Source organism: Dermacentor albipictus, chromosome 10 (genome assembly GCF_038994185.2).
Source record: "Dermacentor albipictus isolate Rhodes 1998 colony chromosome 10, USDA_Dalb.pri_finalv2, whole genome shotgun sequence".
NCBI lineage: Eukaryota > Metazoa > Arthropoda > Arachnida > Ixodida > Ixodidae > Dermacentor > Dermacentor albipictus.
The window spans coordinates 11,196,222-11,219,953 of record NC_091830.1 but is presented as its reverse complement, the minus strand read 5'-3'; the positions used below and the strand labels follow the sequence as shown (position 1 = coordinate 11,219,953).

Genomic DNA, 23,732 nt, shown 5'->3' with positions numbered 1-23,732 from the left:
AGTGCCTCGAAATGCACTTCACCAACAGACCATACCAAGAAGCCAGAGTTGTGAACAACTCTGGTTTATTGAAAGCCATTTCTACATAATATATCAGGGAAATTCCAAAGCACCTAATGCTTAATTTTGTGGTACTATAACACAAAACTATTCCCGTCTGATTTTATTCAAAATCTGCCATTAGCCCCTAGTGATAGGTCAGAATGGCCCAGGCCTCGTCTATAGGGGCATAAAAACAGACTGGAATAGTTTTACGTTATACTGACCCTGAGGACAGAGAAGCTGGCTGCTGAACCCCCTGCAGCACATGCCTCCCTAACCTCTAGCTCGCTCGCAGCACCCTCAGCCTATTTTTCCTTGTTTTGCATCTCAGCTAGGGAGCGCTGTGCCACTCAGCCCACTTAAACGTATTCTATTACACTTTAAATACAGCCACCCTGGCCATTCCCACAGTAGCGATGACAGTCGAAAGTGGCCTTGCGCGTGCCAGCCACTTGCTGCAAGCACCGAAAAATCCACTGATACAATTGTGAAAATTGCTAGAAACTGAGCAGGAGGCACCATCACGCGGTGTGTGGAATGTGAACGGCTGTACTCCTTTTCAGAGAATTATACGCTCGCTGTACACGCATGGCCAAGCCATTCTGGCACAGTGTGGCGTAATTTTAGACAATATTCTGTGGTTGGCGCAGTTTGTTGCAGTAATTTGCGTTTGTATCAAGATGGCGCAAATGGCACAGGAGTCGCACCCCTGTGGAATTTGAACATGCTTAAAATATAATATACTACTCTTCAGTGACACAAATGAAAAAAAAAAAAGAAGCACTAGTAGGTGTAAGGAGCAGGTTTACTTTCAGAAGTTGACACAACATTCGCGAATGCACCCAGCACTAATCATTCTCATAGTTACTTTTTCAGCTCAAAGCACATAAATTATGAATTATGTATCAATTGAAGTAATTCATAAGGACAAGCTTAGCACTAATCACCTTTATACAGCAATTCAAAATCACTTAATTTATAAGCATAGATATTATTTAAAGTTATCCATAACAAATCTGCACAAACAAAAAAAGGCACTCCTACACAGCAGGCACACTTTGAGACATGACATCATCTGGGGTACATCATTGTGCACAAGCTTCTCTGGTCTGTGTTGCCCGTCTTGGAAATGACTACGATTACAACAAATAGCTCACAGTGAGTGCCGTCTAGCACTTGAGATTCAATCAACTCCAACTCATTTCTAACATCTCGATGTTCCACCCCATGACAGCAAATGTGTCAATGCAAATAACAGTCTGTTTACAATGACAGAACTTGCAATAACCAGTTGTAACAAATTGTGCCATTTACTGCATCACTTTCTGAAGGTGCATAATGTTAGCCCACATACTACAGCGTGTGCTTACAATTATCTAGTTTTCTTATCATCATCATTGTAATACAGCATTGTCAAAATAGCAAAAACTACCTTGCAAGTCCACCAGTACACTATCAACAGCCTAGCACGAAGGCAGTGTGCAAGTATGCAAATGCCACGTGCAGTGCTTCAACACCTTACCGTCAACCAGCCTTCCACTGCACCGATCTTGATATTAGCAGCAAACAGGGACACCATGTCACTGTCACATCAACAAATGATTGCCATAGAAACAACACACATATAGCTGAGAGAACAAGTGCATGAGTGCCACACCTGCAAAGCAGTTATTTCCAGCTATGGGCACTATTATAAGGTAAATGTCTGCCTGCCAAAAAAACGAACAGGTGCAACACAAGCATTAGGTATGCTCTAGCCGCCAGGCACATTGGCGCCAGGCACATTAGACTTTCAAATGACAGTCTAAAAAATGAATGTCTCATGTTTCTCAGCTCTTTTAGTTAGAGACATCCTCACAGCCCCGGACAAAATCCTTGCTACCGCTTCACCTTGACAACTTGACAAGCACAACAATCCTGCTGCAAGAACACTGTGCACCTCACCATAGCAAGAAAGTTGGCATAGAACATAGCGTGCTCAGTATCAGTTCAACATCTGGTACCAGTTCAATGCCACCACTGGCAGGCAGCTTGGAAGAGCCACAAGTAAAAGTTGTCAGGGGCCATGTATTTTTGTGCAGGCAGTGGTGCTTGTTCAGGAAGATGTATCACTGCTGGTTAGGAGTACTGCTGGCACTAGCTGCCTGGTAACAGGCACCAGCTGCACACAAGGCACAACTGTGACCAAGATGAGTCCTAGTTCACAAGAGGAACAGTAGCTTTGCAGTTTGCCAGGACTGAGGTGGCCAAGCCAATGTCTTTTAGCCAGCAGGCAATCTGTTGCACTGACCAAGTACACTGTGGTCGGAGATAACACCAGAGTTCTATCACAAGCAAGATGCCGTGGGGCTGGAGCAGCTTGTGTCCAAGAAACAGCTGTGTCTGGCCAGGACACAAGCGATTGCTACTTTGCACCATTTTTGACCAGGGACGCAAGTTGACCTCACCATTCACCTCCCCCGCTTGATCGGTGTCACTGCCTTTTGCCAAAACTCCCTCTGAGTCTCATCAACACGTGGAAATTCAGCAGCACAGGTCGTACATTGGCCCCAGCCAAGTGTCACCCATGGCATGTAGTTTTCAAAAAACACTCGCAGGTCATAGCTGTCGGTTGCCACATACTGGAGCGCGGGCAATGCCTTGATCAGGTACCGCAAGTCATTTCCAGTTAAGATCAGCGCTGGCAGCGATTGCTTGGTGCCGAGCACGAGGCGTTCGAGCCTTGGCAATGAGCCAAGCGAACTTCGGATAACAAACGATGTCACTAGGAGGTTCCCTTCAAGGCGCAGCGAAACAAGCCGTCGCGTCGCCCCCAGCAGCGCCTCGAGTGAGCGGATCGTAATTTCTGATCCCAATCGCAGCTTGACAAGTCCCGCAAATGATCCTGGCAAAATGTCATCGATATCGTAGTCGACAACGGAGCACTCGGCGAGAGACAGTGTCTGCAGGCGTGGCCAGTGCTCGGCAACAGCGAGAAGGCTGATGTCCTTGACAAACTTGAGCGACAGGTGCTTGAGCTGGAGGCGCTTGAGCGTGTTCTCAACTAGCCCTTGGAATGAGCACAATGTGCCTTGTGCAATGAACATTAACGAGACATCAGTAAGCTGTTCAAAGATACCGATGGCTGCAATAGTCTGGCTGTGGGTTGTGGTCACCTGCACCAAAAAAAATATGAATTTCAGACCCTTTCTGGCAGAAAAGCTTAATTGCATCACTGCAGCCAATTTCATTGAAGGGAAGATGCTACTATGTGCCACATCGTTTGTCATGGACCCACAAAATTCCAGTCCCCCCAGCATGAGCACCAATATGACATGTGGAAGGCATGTCATATGACATGAAGCCATATCATCCTAACCTAATAAAAAATTTAAACTAGCCATTCCATGCAGAACCGTCACTTGAGCACATGGAAACACTTTAAAACAATCTGCTAGTTTCAGGTAGCATTATTGCATTGTTAAAGCATGACTAGTGCTTTTAACATTAGCTGCTACAACCTGCAACTTAATTAGAATACAGGGTGGCTCATGTTTCTGATGCAGGGCATTTCAAAACTGACATGAGATAAATGGGCCATTTTTATAAAAACGAGCAGGAACAGCTGTCAGCCTTGAAACCAGCCTTCAGAAAAATTTGTTTTGCATGTTCAGTCATCATCACTCTTACCCCTCTGAATGCTGCTCTCTGGTATACGTGATGCCTCTTACTACAAATATCACATTAACAAACTGTTCAGATTATCAATTTGTTCAATTTCTCTACTGCTTCAGAATACCAAACTTTTCAGCATAACAATCGTTATTCAGTTTAATGAAGGGAAAATCAGACATCCACCCGTTCGTAGCAATTGCTACAAAGGAAACCTTTGCTACAAAGGTTTCCTTTGTAGCAATTGCTACATGGATGTCTGATTTTCCCTTCATTAATTACTTCTCTCCACCTTGCGGGTTTCCGCAGAACTACTACGTTATTCAGTTTCTGCCTGTCTACTACGAATAATTATTCAAAAATCTGGGGATTGTTAGATTTTCATGTTTGCTTCAGGGCACAGTAGGATGGCAGACAACAAGGCACAGAAAGTGGAAGCTGCAGCGCATGGGTTTGGAAAGCATTAAAAGGCGCGAAGGAGAAAAACGTGGGAAGGGACTTTCTTTTCAGGTGTGAAGGTGAAAATGCATCGGGTTTTGTGATTGCATGCTCTGCCCAGACAAGCGGTGCCTAGCAACAAAGGCACGTCTTTTTCTCTTCTTTTCTTCGTGCTTCTTTCTGCGGCCGTACTAGCCACATGTGGAGAAATGTATGTAATCTTCATGCTTGCAGGGATGCTATATAATCACACGTTCTAGATGGTGTTGTTTACATGTGCTTGACTTCGGAATAGCTCATGTATCCGCTGGCTCGAGCGAGACAGCTGCGGTGCCCGTGGCAAGGAATGTGAAAACAAACAAACAAAAAGAAACAATGCACTCTGGAGCCAACATGTAGCTTGCTGTTGGTGATTTTCTCGATGGCAACACATTCCTTACAGGGCAATCCATATATTTTGGGGATACATATTGACGTCTCGTCCACTATAAATTCTGTGAAATATGCCATTGCATCATCGAGAGGAAGTGTACAGATATCATCCCAGGTTAAATCTGTGAGCTCCCTGTATCATGTCCAGTTGGCACAATCGAATTTCCACCGGGGGACATGTGGAGAGCAGTCATCACCTTTTGTTAGTTTTATAACAAAGGGGAAATGGTCACTCCCATACAAATTCTTAAACACGTTCTACTCCAAATGCAGCACAAGTGTACTCGATGCAATGCTTAAATCTATAGATGAGAATGTTTTGTTTGCGACACTGTAGAATGTAGGCTCTTTCCCTCTGTCGTCACAATTAAAATCTCCCCAAAGGGTGTTGTGTGCATTAGTATCTCCTACAACAATACAAGCTTTGGACAGTTTATAGATAAAGCCGTGAAATTCCGTTTTTGAAAGATGGTCACTCGGGAGGATGTATAGGGAGGTAATTGCGACCAGCTTGATAAGAAACACTGTACAGACCGCAACTGCCTCTAGGGTCGTTTTAAGCTGTAATTACCGGCAAGCAACAACCTTATCTACTACTATGGCAACATCGCCTGACGAGGCAAAGGCGTCGTTGCGGTCTTTTCAGTAAATGGCATACTGCCAGAGAAAGTTCATGTGTGAAGGATTAAGATGTGTTTCTTGGACACACAGCACCCTTGGATTGTACTATGTAGGAATACCTTAATGTTGTCTAGACTGTGGAGTAAACCCCTGACATTCCATTGTAATACCTGTGTATCTATGTTATATGTGTTTTTGTGCTGTGTGTCTATATAGATTAAGCTAGCTTACAAGAGCTCTCCAGGCCCTGTGATATGGGATTTTTCTTTCTTCTCGGCACGCTCAAGGGAGCAGTGCCATTGCTTTGGCGACTGAGATGTCGAAGCTGTGCTCGTTGTATTCATCCCCTCGTCTGATGCCGTGGATAGTGCCCACTCAGTAGGCACGTTCGTGGGCGTTTTGGGCCTACATACATGGCAGTGGCCCTGGGTCTGGCAGGCCCTGAAGTCTGCTGGCCCTCCTTGGCAGGGGCAGAACAGAGATAGCTCCTCCAGCCAGGAGAGCTGATGGCGTGACTGCCGCCACACTTCGTGTGACTTGGGCAGCTGCCGAATGATGTGGCCCTGCCCTCCAGCACCACATCAGTGTAGGAAGGACTGGACTGATAGTGTGAGTAGAAACGCTTACATGCCTCTGGAAAAGATAGACTTAGTTTGACTTTCAGTTCCGTTAGTATTTGTTTTTCTTTTTTTCACGAGGGGCAGGATCGCGAGTAGGCAGGATGGTCTCCTCCTTCACAATTGGCACAGTGGGTTGCTGAGTTGCAGACGTCAGAAGAGTGTTCAGTGGAGCTACATTTAGCAAAACTTAACACCCTCTGCAGCTTTGTGACCCATGCCCAAAACACTGACACTTGAAACATCAACACAGATTTGGGATGTATGGTCTGACACGAAGCTCACAGTTAACGGTCTCATTGATTCGGGATGGTTGCCGATTCCAAAAGTAATGATTACACGTATATGCCCAGTTGGTATTTCCTCATCATCTCTCCTTATTTTTATCCTTTGCACCTTGACAACGTTCTGGCCTTGCCATCCTTAATAAAGTAGTTCACTTTCACTAAGTTCAAGAAAGTCATCTTCCAAGATGACACTGCGCACTTTGTTCATCTATCTATGAGGGTCCACTGAAATCAGAGTGTCCCCAAACGCTGTGAGTTTCGAGAGCTTGTCATAATGTGGTTTGTCGCGAACTTCGAGAAGATTGCCACTTCGTATCTTCGTTACTTTATAACCTCGGCCGATTGCTTCAGTGAAAAATTAGGCTGCAAGAAATAGCGAGATCATTCTGACTGTGGACAAGGTGGTACTTAGGAAAAGACTTTCGTTTGTGTAAAAAAATTTAACCGCAGAGGTGGCTACAGCTGCCAGCGGATGAATGGGTGGCTGGATGGATGGATGTTACGAGTGTCCCCTTTGGAACGGGGCGATGGGTTGCGCCACTAAGCTCTTGCTATTGTACTGTCAAATGTGCTACCTAGGCTAAAAAAGAAAAAGGGAAAAGGGGGGAAAAGAAAAGTCACTATGAATTCTCATAACCAAAATTTCCTGACCCCCTATTGTGAACTTTGTTTTTGTACGTCTCCGTTTTTTTTTTTTCGTTTCCCTACTTTTCTTGTACTATTCTTCCAATCGCCTCTTACTAATCCCTATTGCGGACATGTTTACTTTCCTCCTGCTGTCGCTGAATCCAAGGGCTTCAAGGCACATATTTTCACATTCTAATAAAACCTGCTCCATTGTTTCCCTAGCTTTACCACAGCAAGCACATCCTTCTTCTTCCGTCTTATATCTCGCTTTATATGCGTGTGTTCTAAGGCACCCCGATCTTGCTTCGATAAGTAATGAGCTTCCCTTTGAGTTATCATAAAATCTTTCCCGATTTCATTTTTCCTCTTAAGTAGCTACTCATGGTATGTTTCTGTTCTATTGCCACCACCCATGAGATTATTTCAGCCTCTGTGACTTTCCACTTGACGTTCTTTGTTGCTGTGTTGCTTACCCTACAGGTCGCATACTTGCTGGTAAGCTTCCTAGTTCTCGCATGTGGATCTGCTTGCGAGAGCATCATTTTGAGGCGGCAAGGTAATCAAAATGGCGGCGGTGGTGGTTTTGATTAATGCCGGTTCGGACCTGCGGTCACGGCAAAAAGTCAGGAAAATTGGGCGGCGAAGGGTGCTTGCGTACAAAATTTCAGATGTTCTTATATAGCACAATGACTCTATGAGGTATGTGGTGGTGCCGCGAAGATGTCCGAATAATCGGGTGTCCACAAAGTCAGTCGTTGACTGTACACTGGCAATTCCTCCATTCGACAACACGGCGGCAAAGGCAATTCGTTTCGTTTCCTCTCTGTTACCTGAGCCCGCATTACCGCAACTTTCGTTCCCTTTCAATAATATTACAGCTAATTTCCCCTGACAGAAGCGCAAGTTCCCCAAGTTTTCCCCGAGTATTTCCAGACTATTCAAAATCCCCGAGAATTCCCGGTTTTCCCAGTTGGTAGCCACCATGTTACACAAATTGGATATTGTCAGCAGTTTGCTTGTCAACACTATATTTGTCTTCTGATGTAGAAGATGTTGACATAGCTTTCTCGACAAAAAACCATATGCAAGAGACAAGATCAAGCCTGTGCAGCTAACGCTCTGTCTTCATTTGAACCATGATAGGTGCTGCAACAGCTGGACAAATTCAGAATGCGGAGAGGAGCACTTGCAAATTAGGAAAGGAACATATTGGCTGCAACATCCTGCAAAAGCTCTTTGAGTTGGGACACATCTGTCCCATCTCAAGCGTTTTGGTAGACAATAAGTTAAGTATACATCTGCGCTTAACCCATTGGCTACCAAAACCGGCAGAGTCCGGGTGAAACAGCGGGGGCCATATTGTCAAAGCCACCGATTTGCTGATTTGCCACGCATATTTAGTAGCCAATGGGCTAATAGCAACTATATAGCGAAGCCAGCATTAAGTACACAAGTAAATAAACAACATAAACCCAAAACCAGGAAGTGAAGAGGTGGAAAGTCGAACCTCAATGCGCCGCAGGCTGCGGAAGAACATGTTGGCCTGGACCATGTGTCCTGGCGTGATATCCCAGACGACACCGGTCGTGCCATCCAGCCGCTCCACGTCTGCCCCGAGAATAAGGTTCCATGTCGTGAGGAGGGAGGGGCGCGCCGCCAGCAGCATGCTCACCAGTGGATTGGCTGGGCTCAGGATCTCGTGCATCGACGTCTGCAGCTCGCACAGCTGTAGAAAAGAAAACAAGATTCACCAGCAGCTCACCTTCGATTTTTTTTTTTACCAACAATGGCGCATGCCTGTTCATTTCTACCTATGAGCTTTGGATAAAATTTCAGGAAGGGGGAATGTTAAGAGGTATTCACATGAGCGAGAAATCTGCCTGCTCACTGCAAGAAAGGTGCATCAAATGACGCCATGCCTTTGTCAGGCAGTGAAGCTCGTGGATCTCCTTGCGAGCACAGGGGAGTGTTTCTTCCCATGCTAGAAACGCTCCATATGGCCGGGCAGGCAGAAGTGGGCAACGTTCACGCTTGCATCTCTGTGGCAGAAGTATGCAACCTTTGTAGCTCTGGAGGTGTTAGGGGGAAAATGGGGTGAGAGGAAGCTCACAGGGATGAACTTACGAATAATCCCTCCCTACATCCCCAGGAGAAGTACCCTGTGCAAACCATACTTGCTAACCACCTGTGAACTGTTGAATTTGTAAAGCCGCAGACGATAAATGGGGGTGGGGGGAGTGTTCAATGTATTTTGCAATTAGCACTCTTTCGATTGATTAGTATAATTAGCATTCGATTTGCATCACAATTTGTTATATACATATTTTGCAATCTTGCTCTGCCCCTTCCATTAACATCATTTAAAGCTTCCTTTCATGAACAGATTGTTTTTCACAAAACTTCATGCAAAATCTGTGAAATTATAGAATGATGCCAAATATGTACCTTCATGAAAAAAATTTGGGAGAGGGGGCAGGTATAGGTGTTCCCTTTATAGCCAAGGTTTCATATTGAAGTTTCATTCAGTAACTCGAATTTTATGTTAATAGCTTTAAACAGTCTTGTGTTACTGCTCATTTGTTTTTCCTCAATTTTCCCAACAAGATCCCTAAAAAATTTTGGGTAGGAGGGGGTCCACAGAGCTTAACAATATGCTTGGTAGTACATCTCTTTGCCTGGACATGAAAAAATCACCGTCATACATGAACACCACCACTGCAGAATGTTGCACAAGATCGGGGAAATGTGGCTCGTATACATTTTAAAGGCCTGGTGTCCTGGGCCACGCCATGATATGGTAGATAACATTTAGATTACCAGTGCCATTCTTTTTAAAGGGGCCCGAAAACTAATCATAGCATAGTCTCATAATAAAAGCGTGCTGTTTCACGAATCTCATGCTGGAAAAAATTTCTAGAATCCTTCAACTATAAGTGGAGTTATTACACCCGATACCTGGCTTTCTCTCCCTTTTTGTCTCTGCTATCTCTGGAAGCTACACAGGGCAAAAGTTTAGTGTCACAGTGGTGAAAGGGCTTGTTACGGCACCCCACGGCACCCACAGTAGTCTACGCTGCACAGCCCGGCGCTACCATCTTGAAGGCCATGCACAGCAGACGCAGCTATGCACAGTGCAAAGATAAAATACTTTTTCTATCTTTTTGATATCACAGACATACATATTTTTCATTTACTTACGTCAAAACTATCAATATTGTATTACTGGGAATGCTCTCATGATCATGAAATCAGCCAATAGCATTGGTTGGCCAGCTGCTTTCGATGTTATGGCATCGCGGAAGCAAGCGCAAGTGATTTTTCGCTGTGCTTGACACAAGACTGTAAAGTGCTGGCTGCATGCAGTGCAGTAATATCTAACTCGCAAGTTCACAGCAGCCTCTACTACAGGTTGGCAATGTTTTTTTACTCTGTTTGAAAATTGTTTCAGGGCCCCTTCAAGTATAGTCGACCAGTTTATTTATTTTAACAGAACAGTAACAATAAAAATGTTTAGGCCTTCATTCATTAAAAACTACATTTTTTTTGTAGCTTGCGTGCCTAGGTTGCATAGATGCCTTGGGTGCTGGACATTTACTTTGGATTATTGTATGCCATTTTGCTTGCAACGTAATAGTCAAATTCATTATGAAACTGCAGTGCACACAACAAATAAGGCACAAGACAATGATAACCACTCACACTTAACAAACCACTGCAAAAGCTGTCATTGTGAACCTCTCCTTTGTGATACGATTTTGTTTGCTCTTAAAAACAAACTAACATGCAAAATAACCGAGGCCTTTCATATCAAAAAGCGTGTCAATATCTGCATAAGCAAGCCATCTCTAGTACTAATGACAAGGGATTTGCCTTTTTGAGCACCGCGTGATTCTGATTTTTTTTAGTATATGTACAAGCTGTTTTTTTATATGTCTTATACCATATTTAGTCACATAATAATCGCACTCGCGTAATGATTGCACCCCTGAATTTTGTCGTCAAAATGATTTTTTCTTCCCCATGTAATGATCGCACCCTGCACTTGTTGCAGCGATATGTCGTGTGCCAAGTCTAGCTAATGATGATCACGCTTACCATCTGTCGAATGATATGTGAAGACTCTTGAAGACATGCCAAGCGGTCTGCACACACTCAACATTTTTATGCAGATGCCCCATTTCATTCCTTTCATCTCTTTCCGCACTTCCACGAAAAGAAAAAGCTACAACCAAACTTGCCTGGGCTTTATTACTTGTTGGCTTCATGATGGTTTTGGTCAACAACAACATAAAGGGCGCCTTTCGATTCTTCTCGTCTGCACTCATGGGCACGCAATCAATCACAATCAGCAACGATAGTGGCCACGTTTACACTGATACATTAAAAGTGTACCCTATTCATACGCCGACACTTGTAACGCAGCTACGATATTCGCTCACCCTTAGCGGAAACGTGCCGTATTAGGATAGCAGTGAAAACAAATGCCACAGTTGCCGCAGCACACCCACCATGTGTTTTTGTGTCACTGGCAGCTAAGCGCGTCCATCTCTGTTTCTGTCCCCTTGAAGGGGACATGGCTACGTTATAGTCGCAAACTTGCCGATATTAATGATAACATTCATTACTGATATGGAAGAAAATGTTTCCATGTGCGTAACATACTCACAAGAAAAAAAAAAATCGCGTTCGGCTTGCTCCTCCGGCCGCCATTTTTGTTTTGGCGTCTCACACTGACGGCGGCAGCCGCCTGCTTCTCAACCCGCAGCAAATGCGGGATGAAAAAAGAAATTTTTTTTTTTAGGGGAATTTAAGCCGCGTAATGATCGCACCCTTGAATTAGCGTCAATTTTTTTTTTGTCAAGAAAGTCCAATCATTATGCGAGTAAATACGGTATTTTATTTTTATCCTGAATGCTCTTATACATGCTCAGTTTATTTAGCCTGGATATATATACATATTATAATATGTAACTTCCTCTCCAAAAGTAGACTGAGTTGCAAGTCAGTGCTTGTGTTACCTTTGCCTGGTGTCTCGTTTGTTTTGCGTGCCGCAGTTTCATAGTGAATGGCTACCAACTCACCCAACTTTCACTACGTTTATAATAGTCCTAAGCAAGCACAACAAATGTGCACTCGCAAGATTCTGTTTCACAACACATATTCTTTCACATGTTTCTGTTTGACAGATGGCATGGAACAAATGAATCTAATTTCTTATTTTCCCTTCATGTTTACTTTTTTCATACTATGTAGTGCCATATTCTTACACCACACTTTATCTATTTATGATATCCTTGTTCTATCACTATCATGTTTTCCGAATTCTACACTGTGCTTTCTTGGTGCATGTTTTACACAAAGAACTTGCGCGAGTCCAGCACCTCTGAAAATTATTTTAGTGCAAAGCAATTATATTCTGCCTTCTGACAACCTGCAAACATCCAGACAAAAGTACTGAAGCATTCTAGAGAATTCAACCACCCCCAACACGATGCTGGTTCTGGAGATTGTACACTCGACCAGAGCTTCAAGAACAGAGGAAAGTTTTCTGAAATAAATCAATATGCATTAGTTGCCAGGAGTGCTTTTTCTGTGCGGCATTGAAAGCACGAAATAGTTCTTGACCAGAACGAATGAGAAATGGGTAAAAACGCTTGAACACTCCATCCACTGTTTAACCAGCCAAAGTTGTGCAACTCACATAGGGGCAGTCACCAAGCAGGCCGCAGATAGTCGCCGCACTCAGGAAAAGGTTGTGCGCCCCCAACGCCGGCGTGCTGCCGATGAGGCGCTTCAGCTGCGGGGGAGCACCGCCAATGTCACCCCACTCGTCCTCTGGCATCTGCAGCCGCATGTCATGGTGCAGGACAAGCACCTCCACCGAGCGGAACAAGTCGACCAGGGTGCGCACAAAATCCCGGTTGTGGACAATCACGAGCGTTTGAACGTCGGAGAGCACAGCATGCGCAGCAGCACCCAGCGGTCTGCATTCGTCAAACGAGGCACAACCAGCAAACAGTGCTCCAACTACACGGTGCTCACAGAGGAAACTACGGTTCTCCACGAAGGCGTCAGAAGTGGTGGTGATAAGACAGCCATCGCCGTTAAGGGACAGGCCCTTCGGGAGTTGTGGCAGTGTCGAAGATGACGATGAGGACGTCGAAGTCGGCCACGGATTCTTGAGCTTGAGCACAATATGCTCCTCGTGACCGCATACGTTGTCAGGGTCTTCGCCCAGTTCGCGGATGATGTCTGTGGTCATCATGTTGAACAAGCTGCACTAGAACAGATAGTTATCAAAGTGATATTAAAGGAGATAAGTCAAGCTAGGTGAATAGGCTACAGAAGCTGCAACAAGGCAGAGGGGTATAAAAGCTACACTGAATCGAGCTATGTTGGCCGAATTACACTCACGACGTAACAGATAAACCACTTTTACTGAACATACAACTTCAGTAGAAGTTCAGTTCAGAGATTCGAAGATGGTGCCACCGGCAAATTTCTTAAGCAGTAATCTATGACACAGAAGATTTTGGCGACAATAGGTTGAGGGAAGGATTTCATAAAGATTAAATTTTTCATTTATTTAATAAAACATTACATCTGAAAGTCTAGGAAAGGAACCTGGACATTCATATCCTTTTCAGCTCAACAAAGAGCCCAATTAACTAACAGACAATATTTTCAGTGCCTCTATCAGTCGCCAATTGGCTTGAAGTATCAGGGTGCACAAGCAGGAAGCTGAGGCACAGTTGCAAAACTATATTCATCGGTTGCTACTAGTATCGCACACGTAGGCCCAACACATTAACAAGATTGTGATGCATAATTATTCATGGCATACATACACTGTTATACTGTTAGCCATTTCCATCTCTATGATTGCTGCTGACAATGTGTGCGTTTTTATTTTACTGACTGTCAGTCACTGCAAATGACAGACGTTTTGTTGCGACAGCTAACTAACAATAACAAAACGAAAACAAGAGAGAAAGGTTGACCAGAAGCTAGGGGCTTGAAGTTGTTAACAGTACTAGAAAAAGGAATGTCGCTGAAGCCAATGTTTCGACAAGGGCTTCTTCATCGGGGCAGCAACTGCCTGTTTAATTGCTGCCCTGATAAAGACAAGTCCCCTTGTCGAAACGTTGGTTAGAGCGACATTCCTTGTTCGGACACTGTCAATCGCAAACAAAATGAAGCGCACATAAACGAAATGGTAACAAGGAATGTTCTCAAATACTGACTAGTTTCATTCACTTCGTTCGCAGCCACACACACACGGGGTTTACGAAAAGGTTCATGCCAACATCGTCAAACAGTTATATTCGTTCATTCATTCGGTTCGCGCTAAACGGGCTTTTTAGCTCTTTTTCCTTTTTCGTCTTCTGTATTTTTAAACCAGAAAACATTTGTGGCACTCTCTACACCGGCAACGACATCCCAACATAACCAGGACTCACGTCAATTTGAAAAATCGATCAGCCAAGCGAGCCACCAAGGCACATTTTGGAATAAGCACGCCCCTGGATGCGACGAAAACTCACACGTGTATCTGCAGGGCCCTGCAGGGCTCCAAGGGGGCTGGACGCGTGGGCTACGACACTTCAGCACTTCCAACAGTGAAGTTCTCCACTGACGCTTTGCGCAGCGAGAAGACTTCGTTTATCAGCGACAATGTGATAGCTTCGCGGCATTTTATTTCGCTTTAAATAGCATATGCGACCGCTTAATATCCTTCGTTGCAGCTCTAGCACGGCTGTACAACCAAGCAGAGCGTAGCGGCATGTATCGTCCGCGTCATGCGGCAAAAAAGAAAAAGCAAGAAAGTGTCTGCGTTCACCCGGTGAACGCAGCGCAAGCGTTAGGTTCACCCAAACGTCACGTCCGGGACGCCACATCCGGTCTTTGTTTTTTTACGTCCGTGATGTCACATTCGGCCTTTTTGGCGGCATAATATGGCATATGGCAGGCTCGGAGTGCACGAAGCGGTGGATCGCTTATTTTTCGGGCTTTTGCTTCTCGTAAGTATACTTAGTCTTTGCGTTTGATGTGCATCTACTACGCGTAGCTAATCTTTCGACTGCATGATGCCGTATATAGGTGTTCTGTGATGATACTTTATAGCCAGGTTCCTCACGAGCTTTTTTTGTGATGCATTGCAGGGACCGCCACACCGGCCAGCCAGTGCTACAGTGTCCTAATGCAGAGAACGTATATTACACGGAACTGCGCTCCTTCAGAGTTATTTAGAGTCTTTGTCAGAAGCACGTAACAGTAACATTACTTGGTTACGGTGCTGCTACATGGCAGAATATTTGAATGGCAGATGTCCCGAGTGCGGCATGTAAGTACGTACGTACGCGCGCTTGTTTAGCCTAAATAAGAGTTTCTATTGTTCCCCAATGGAAATGCACATTCCTGATGCATGGTTCAGATCTGCCGGCTAAGGGCGGTAGTGAATAAAGTCACCAAATTGCGGCCTCGTTGCGGTCTCGCATTGCGGCCTCATTGCACGGTCGGGAAAAATTGCTTTAGAACCAAAATTTCGCTGCGCTGTCAGTAGCCATTCACTGATAAGCTTTCTCCGCAGCGTAATGCTCAGTGCAGATGTGATGGGGGTTGTGTGTGCGGTCGGAATGTGACCGATATTCCTGAACGCAGTGTCATTCAGCGATGTGCACAGCTGTGGCTGATTGTAGAATGTGGGCTGTGACAGGAGTGATGGGGACCATGCTCCTGCCTCGGCCAAGGTTGCAGCGATTTCAGAGCTGCAGGGAGCGCCCAGGCAGAACCTAATCTCGGCCCTATGCTGCAGCTCCAGCTTCTTGAGACGGGCACGTGGTAGTGCCACGAGTGGGAGGACGTACCGCAGGCGTGAGGTGGCTACTGCATGGTACAGCCGCAGAGCCCACCTAGTGGTGCAGCTCTGTCCTCGGGCAACAAGCTGGGAGACTGCCTTGTGGACCCGGAGGACCTGGACATGCAGGGTCTTGACAGCAGGCAGCCAGGTCAGCCGGTGATGAACGTGTAGCCCCGGGTACGTCACTGCCGGGCTTCAAGGTCGCCTTCCAGTTGCAGCTGTGCAGCGGGCGGTTGCTCTTGGGTGGAGCAGCATGGCCTCCGTCTTCCTTGCCGAGATGGCAAGGCCAATGCAGCTCAGGTAAGCAGCGGCGGTGTCGAGGGCTCTTTGCACAGCCGAGCGCGCACTGCTGTGGCTGTGTGGTGGATTTCGCACACATAGGGCGATGTGGTCCGCGTTGATGGAGGTATTCACGTGGTTGTTGGGGTCACTCTGCAGGACAGCAGGCAGTCGGGCCAGGTTGAACAGGAAAGGGCTCACCACTGATCCTTGTGGGACGCCCTCTACCAAATAGGTCCAGGGCCTGCTGAACGACTGGATAGGGCAGGGCGTCAAAGGCCCCCTTCATGCCGATAAGCACCAGGAGCACGGCGTCACCGCAGGCCTTGGCCTCTTCCAGCGTGGAGACCACGTCCACGATGGAGTCCGCACTGCATCAGCTCCGCCGGAAGCCTATCTGCTCATCGGCCAGAAAGCAATGGCCTCCATCAGCTTGCAAGCAGCAGAGGTGAGTGAGACTGGCCAATAGGAGCTCACGTTTTTCAGCCGGCCTTCAGGATGGGGGCCACGTAGGCTGTGCGCCATGACTCCGGCACCTGCCCTGACTGCCAGATGTTTAAGCAGTCAAGCAGGTGCAGCTGCTCGCTGGCGGCCAGGTTGCGAAGCATTTGGGTTCCTGGTGCACTGGGCTCCTGGTGCACTGCGATGCTTGGAGCTCGTGCAGCGTCAGCGGGTCCTGGTAGATAGCCATAACCTGGCTCGATGGCCACCTTGGGTGGTGAGAGAGAAGGGAAGACGGAAAGGCAGGGAGGTTAACCAGGCTGAGTCCAGTTTGCTACCCTACACGTGGGGAGGGGAATGGGGAGTGAAAGAGGAAGAGAGAGAACTTAAGTGTAGGATGTCTATAGTCGGGCACTCAAGTCTGTTGCCCTCAGGCAGCGAAAAAGCGCTCGGACTGCTTTCTGGGCCAATGAACTGTGAGGCCAGGCTCCCAAGACTGGATGACAGGCCATTTACAGAAGCGAAGACCCTGTGTGGTGGTTGTGCAGGCAGCTAGGCAGGCTGACGGAAGGCTGCCCTACCTTCAGGATGGCTGCAATGCGTGGTACAGCCAGTGCAAACTGGTTGGCGAGGAGCTCCGCAAGGGCCTCTTCGCTGATGCTCAGCGTGATGGCCACGGCGAGTACAGGTTGTAGGCTTCCTCTCCTGCTGGTGAGGGATTTGAGCAGTCTCCAAGCCAGGGGTCCCCTGGACCTGCCCTCGATGGCAGAGCAGAGGCTCCTCCTGCGCCGGGCTTGGCGACTGCAGCGGGCATCTGCACGTCTGTACTCGGTCCAATGCTCTGCCTTGCCCGTCCGGATTGCTCCACGCTCCATACGGCGCCTGGAGGCACGAATGTTGAGCAGGTGGAGGTCCGGAGCGGGGGTATCTGGTTGGGTAGAGCACTGAACGGTGGCAGCCTGAGCACAATCCACGATGGTGCTCAGAAAGTCACGGCCATCGTCCAACTTGCTGCAGTGCTTCCGGAACAGGGACCAGTCTGTGACGTAAGTTCTTGACCTAGGCCTTCTCCCAGACCTGGGGCTGATCACAATAGGGAAGTGGTCAGACCCCCATTTGTCCGAAGTTGTGGCCCAGGAGTAGGAGCACTGCTCAGTGTTGAGAGAGAGGTCAATGGCCGTGCGAGCTCTGCGGTAGACGTAGGTGGGCTCCCTGGTGTTCCAAGGTCAGCAGGCCAGCTCAGCTGATGGCATCTGTGAGGCCTTTGCCTCAGCGGGTGCAGCTGCCGCTTCCCCAATCCGTGTGGTGTGCGTTGAAGTCACTGCACAGGACTGCATGCCCACCAAGGCGAACAGCCAGCTGGATGAGGCTGGAGGGATCCCACGGCTTTCCTGGACGGATGCAGATGCTCGCCACAGCCGTGTCCTGGCTGCCAAGGCGTACCACAACGGCGCATGACTCCAAGGGGCCACCGGCGATGTCAGCAACAGGTAGAACAGCACGCGCCAGGGTGCTGCGGACATAAATTGCCGTGCGTGGCTTTCCTGGCTTATGGACTCCATCTAGGCAGGGTGCCGCAGTGCAACTGCGTGTGGCACAGGTGGTGGCACCCGAGTAGTCGGGAAGCCGTAGGTTCTCGGCCACGGCATGTCTCCAGCAGTGCGAGTACCGTATAGTGCAGAATATAGGTTGAGGTTTTTTCCCAAAAATATTACTAAAAGTTCACCCCTTGACTTACATACCGGCCCTTGGCACAGCATGAATAGTCGTCTGGCAGCATGTCTGGAGCGCAGACCTTTCGGCATCCACATTGTTATCGCCCCCTTGGTGACGGACGCGGCCCAACTCGCGGGCGCTGCGCGGTTCTTTATTCTGACGAAGTTCTTTATTCTATGGCGCAGTGCACCCGGAGCTCAAAGACAGGGTGGCGGATTCTGTCCGCGAGCATCGTGCCAGATCTTTGCCAGTCACAGCAGAACTCATCTGCATCAAAGCTATTGAGATCGCCCGAGAATCCGGACTGCCCAAGGAACAATTCAAGGGCTCCATTTATTGGGTTCGTCGCTTCATGCAACGCAAGGGATTTGCACTTCGACAGCGCAAATCAATCTGGCAGAAGCAGCCAGGGGCATACGAGGACGAGTTGGTCGAATTCCAGCGCTATGTTATCCGTCTCCGGCAGCAGCATGGCTACATGTTGGTACAGATCGGCAATGCTGATGAAATGCCGCTGTGGTTCGACATGCCGTCGCTCACCACAGTGTGCGAACGCGGCACAAAAGAAGTCGAGCTTCTTTCTACGGGGAACGAGCATTCACGGTGATGCTCGCGTGTACTGCAGATGGCAGAAAGCTGCCCCCATACATAATATTCAAGAGGAAGACGCTGCCGAAAGAGGCTTTCCCACGGGATGTCGTTCGCGTGAATGAAAAGGGCTATATGGACGAGGCCCTCATGCTCAATTGGATTAAGACCGTCTGGAATCGGCAACCAGGGGCACTCTTGCGGTGTCCGAGCATGCTCGTCTTGGATGCCTTTCGCGGGCACTTGACCGCAGGATTGAAGCTGGCACTCCGCGACGGGAGGACGGAACTCGCCGTCATTCCGGGAGGCATGACGTCAACACTTCAGCCACTGGACGTCGTGCTCAACAAGCCTGTTAAAGAACGTGTCCGTGAACAATATAATCAGTGGATGGCCGGCGACAACCTGATGACCCCAACCGGCCAGCTGCGCAGGCCGCCTCTCGTCACTGTGGCCACATGGGTGTCGCAGGTTGTGCTCGCTGCCCGACGATACGGTGGTGTGGGCATTCAAGAAGTGTTGCATAAGCAAGAAGTGTTGCAAAATTTTTTGCATAAGCCAGGAACGCACACAGGAGTCCAAAGAACTTTGTCACCAGGAGAAAAAGTTACAGCACAGTGGGTCGAGTCGTAACGAAACTTGCAAGCGTCCTGGGAGACGTCGGTGTTAAGCGGGGCGAGGCGTCTGCACTCTGCGAGGCGAGACACAAACTGTTCCAAGAAAGGAACTGATGGGGGTACAGGAGTCGAAAGGAATGATACATCAAGAATGAAACTTGGTGAACAGCCATAGATGAAGAAAAAATGTTAAAATCCAGTGGTACGTTGCGTAGCCATGTTATAGGCGAATGTCATGCACGACAGGATTGCATCCCCGTTCGTGTGGCCAGAGTAGATGTACAGTCGCATGCAATATGACTTGCAACACTCTTGTTCATTGTTGAAGGGGCTCCACGGCTGCGCAGCAGCTCTGACATTCGAAATAGCGGTTTAATAGACACCACTAATTGAAGCTGTGTTTCGGTCTGGAACTTACCATGTGTCTGCACAGCCGTACAGCCTTGGAACCCCTTCGACCATGGGCACCGGTGTTGCAATTCATATTGCACGTGACTGTACATCGCAATCATCAAGCTGTTGGTCTGCGGATGGTAACTGGAAGTCGTCTTGCGAATTGTGTTAGAGGCGCACAGAACTTCGGTAAGGATAGAAGAGAGGAAGACTGCTGCGGTCACTGAGGAGAACGCGCGGAGCGCTGCGGTGTAAGATAATGTTGTGTAGAAAGAAATCGGCGACTTCAGCAGCAGTCCAGGATGGTAGAGATGCTGTCTCCGCATAGCGTGTTGGATGGTCTATGGCCGTTGCAATCCAACGATTTCCATGTGAGGTCATGGGAAGAGGACCGTACAAGTCTATTCCAACTACTTCAAAAGGCGAAGCGGGACAAGGCAGAGGTTGTAAAGAGCCAGAAGGAGCTGTTGGGTTTGCTTTGACAATGAACGCAGGGTGCAACATACTTCGCAACGGCTGAAGATGGGCCAGGCCGGGAGCAGCAACTTCATATTCTGTTGCAAGTCTTGTGGTAGCCTAGAGGACCAGTCGTCGCATGATCGTGAAAGGCTTCAAGCACCTCACATTGCAGAGAACATGGTATGACCGGGACCCATTTGTTGCCATCGATGTGATAAATGTTGCGATGTAAAACCCCATTGTGCAGCTTGAATTGATTAAGTTGTCGACGAAGTCAGGCATTTGGAGGTGACGAAGAATCTTCCATGCGTTGGAGAATAGTTCAGCAGTATGGGTCGATGCGTTAGTGGGACACAAGGACAGATGGGCTGTTGTGTCTTAGCCATTCGAGGGCTACAATGGGTAAAGCCGATGAAGAGGACTCAGGACGTACACAATCGCGGAGAGGTTATGGTGAATCGTCATGATTCGGCAGAGGGTAGCAAGAGAGAGCATTGGTGTCTTGATGCTTCTTTGCAGCCCTGTAGGTGACATTGAAATCGTACTCCTGTAGGTGAAGCACACAGCAACCCAGGTGACCTGATAAATTCTTTAGCGATGAAAGCCAGCACAGTGTGTTATGGTCGGTAACAACTGTGAAATGGCGGCCATGAAGACATGGGTGAAATTTTTGCACGGCCCAACAGCAAAGCACTCCTGCTTGGTTATGGTGTAGTAATTTTCTGCACTGGTTAGTGCACGACTAGCCTAAGCAATTACTCGTTTGTGGAATGTGTTGTCGCATTGTAGTAGAATGGCACCGAGACTGACTGCTAGCGTCGGTGTGAAAGATGGTGGGCGCGGTTGGATCAAAGTGGCGCAGTACTGGGTCTGACGTCAGGGCATGTTGCAAAAGCAGGAAAGCATGTTCACATTCGTCGGACGAAACAAAGGGTGCATTACTGGGGAGGAGTTGATGGAGCGGGGACGTAAGTGTAGCGAAGTTGCATATGAAGTGCCGGAAGAAGCAAGTCCAAGAAAACTGTGCATGTCTTTTTGACGCAGTGGACACAAAATTCGAGGATGGCAGTAAGCTTCTCGGGGTCCGGACGAATACCTTCTTTGCAGACTATGTGCCCCAGAACTTTGATGGCCTTGCTGGCCAAACTGCATTTGTGTGTGTGTGTGTGTGTGTGTGTGTGTGTGTGTGTGTGTGTGTGTGTGTGTGTGTGTGTGTGTGTGTGTGTGTGTGTGTGCGTGTGTGTGTGTGCGCGCGTGTGCGTGTGTTGAGCTGCAAACCAGCATTTGCAAGACAGGCAAGGACTTCATCAAGATGTTGCAAATGTTGTGAGAACATGGTTGAAAACACAATGTCGTCGAGATAGCACAGACAGGTTTTCCATTTCAAGCCGCACAAGACTTATCGATCATGCGTTCGAATGTGGCAGGCACATTGCAGAGTCCAAAAGGCATCGCACTGAACTCGTAGAGCACATCAGGGGTAGCAAATGTCGTTTTTGCTTTGTCGGATTTGGACATCGGTATTTGCCAGTAGCCTGGTCTAAAGTCAAGGCTAGAAAAATACTCAGCACCATGGAGTGAATCTAGTGCATCATCCATCCGTGACACGGGGTGAACATCTTTGCGCACGATTTTGTTCAGCGCACGGTAACAGACGCAAGAACACACTGAGCTGTCTTCGTGACAATTGCAACGACATGAGTGTCAACAGCTCAAGTGACAGTTGATCCACGAGGCAACAGTTGGGGTTCGATTTGGTTTATTGCAGTAAGCAATGCAGACCCCTCAGAGAAGCGAATAAGGCCAGGGGTAATCAGAATTGCTTGAGATAGGGTATGGTCATAGGGTAGAATGAATACGCCGCCATCCACAATGTTACAGGAGTTGACACCTATAATCTTTTCTCTAGGTGGCCAAAGAACGTAATCGGAAGAGGTGACGAGACGAATGCATTCTTCGTGGTTAGGAAGAGAATTGCCAGTGGCATCATCCAGTTGTGTGAGGTGCTGACGACAAGAGATAGAAGCAAACGCCAAAGATAAGAAGTCCCACCCCAAGATGAGTTCATGGGTCACTCACGAAATACCGCAAAAACAATGTGGTGAAGAATTTAGTCTATGGACACACGAACAGGACACGGTGCGATTGGACGAATAATAACCTTGGCCGCTGCACAAAGAGAAAGGCCGGAGTAAGGCAATTCTTGTGTTTTATAGAGTCCCAAACAGTCACATGGCAATAATCGCCAAGCGTCTTGTAACATGGAGCCACCTCAGAATTGCGCCAAACAAAGATGATGGATGCAGCCAGTCTTGCCAGATAACTACATTTTGACTATTCTGTATTGTTTGCATTTTTTGTGTAAAAGGAATTGTCGCAGAGAGTTTTATCTTCAGTGGCCTTCATTTGACGTCATCTGCTACAACTAGCACATAAGTTAACTCCATAGCACCACTAGGATGGAGACATTGTGTCGTGGGGTGCTTCCTTAAAAGTGGACAAGAAGATTCTAAAGGAAAAGTGTGAGATGGTCACAGTAATAACCAAGGCATTTGGCATGGGAATGACCCAGCTATGAAAGTATTATCAGATGTGGACAAGCATATAATACTAAATGGCACCTTGCACGAGTCCCAAGTGTCAAATGTAATGAGTATTGTGCATTGAAAGGGCCAAAAATGTTTTGTACATGCAAGGGAACACTATGGGCATTTGATAACAGTTGCTTAGATGTACTACATTAACAGGAACCAAACGAACTCCCTTAGACATAAGCATGCAGCAAATTCAAGGACTAGATGAAGCTTCAAAGAAGTAACTGCATTTCATGTAGGATAGGTGTGAATGACCTTTGTGCACGAGATCAGTGACAAAAACACTAAATGAATGCAGTACAGTGTCTGTATCATATCTTGTGCAGACCAAACTAGCCTGGAGTTTCAGCGTTCCTTGTCAGTTCATTTAAATAGGCACTACATTGTTCAAAGTGCAATATTGTTCTACAAAACATAATATGCAAGATGTAGCATGCTAACCCTCGTGGCTCAACAACTACTGAACCGAAACCTCAATGAGCTGTGAAGCTTCCTTGTAATTTTCATCGTAACCATACTTTCGCTCTTGAAAGTGAACCTCTTTAGTGAATTTGCTTGTGTATTAATTTTTCTTTAGGCAAGTATTTTTTATACATGTTAATGTCTCAATCCTGCTTTTTCTTTCCGGGGCTAAAACAAAATGCCTCTTATTTCACTTTTATCTTTTGACCTAGGAAGCCATCTGGTGCTGTGTACAGCAAGCACATGCTTCGGGCAAGGAGGGAGCCAGCACCATATCTACATCAGCAAGAACCTCGGTGCTCAAAATAAACATTTTCTGTGCAAATACCTGTCTTTTTATACTTCCAGCATGAATTAATAAGTTTCTTTTGCCTTCACATGCAGGAAGGTTTATAGGAATAAATAGTGACTGTTGAATGCCCAGGAAAAGCCTTGAAGCCATTCTACTTGTACAGTGATAAAGTACATGTGTACTTGAACTTGATAGTACAGAAACGAAAGGCAAAGTAACAGGCAAAATGCTCGGGGCAGCAGTCGTATAAATGGTAGATGAACACAGCTAATTGTGCTGTCCAGTTTCATTCAGTTTGACCAAATGTTGCAAGAAT

General features: G+C 47.1%; 1 protein-coding gene and 1 long non-coding RNA gene across 5 annotated transcripts; one reads left to right on the top strand and one right to left on the bottom strand.

Annotated features, from left to right (window-relative positions):
- Positions 1 to 829: 829 nt before the first annotated feature.
- Positions 830 to 14,505, bottom strand: LOC135917855 (uncharacterized). Of its 3 annotated transcripts, none has more exons than XM_070527397.1 (4): positions 14,176 to 14,505; positions 12,417 to 12,995; positions 8,223 to 8,441; positions 830 to 3,197 (listed from the first exon to the last, which is right to left on the bottom strand). In XM_070527397.1, exons 2-4 carry the CDS (start codon positions 12,978 to 12,980, stop codon positions 2,493 to 2,495), a joined length of 1,488 nt encoding a protein of 495 aa, XP_070383498.1. In that variant the 5' UTR covers positions 12,981 to 12,995; positions 14,176 to 14,505; the 3' UTR covers positions 830 to 2,492. The 3 variants fall into 3 exon arrangements, with proteins under 3 accessions (XP_070383498.1, XP_070383497.1, XP_065307514.2); XM_070527396.1 differs by having other exon boundaries at positions 14,260 to 14,505; XM_065451442.2 differs by having other exon boundaries at positions 12,417 to 12,990; positions 14,260 to 14,504.
- Positions 14,506 to 14,635: 130 nt separating this feature from the next.
- LOC139050721 (uncharacterized) lies at positions 14,636 to 23,445 on the top strand. Of its 2 annotated transcripts, none has more exons than XR_011509049.1 (4): positions 14,636 to 14,736; positions 14,878 to 15,875; positions 16,014 to 16,302; positions 23,337 to 23,445. It is a non-coding gene; the product is annotated as an uncharacterized lncRNA (long non-coding RNA). The 2 variants fall into 2 exon arrangements; XR_011509050.1 differs by lacking the exon at positions 23,337 to 23,445 and adding an exon at positions 21,978 to 23,254.
- Positions 23,446 to 23,732: the final 287 nt, after the last annotated feature.

Excerpts from the sequence above, each read along its gene's own strand:
- LOC135917855 (XM_070527397.1), bottom strand. The coding sequence starts at position 12,980 with ATGATGACCACAGACATCATCCGCGAACTGGGCGAAGACCCTGACAAC. Across the intron at positions 8,442-12,416 it reads TGCTTGGTGACTGCCCCTAT|CTGTGCGAGCTGCAGACGTC; the intron begins GTGAGTTGCACA and ends TCTTTTCTACAG. Across the intron at positions 3,198-8,222 it reads GCAGCCTGCGGCGCATTGAG|GTGACCACAACCCACAGCCA; the intron begins GTTCGACTTTCC and ends TTTTTGGTGCAG.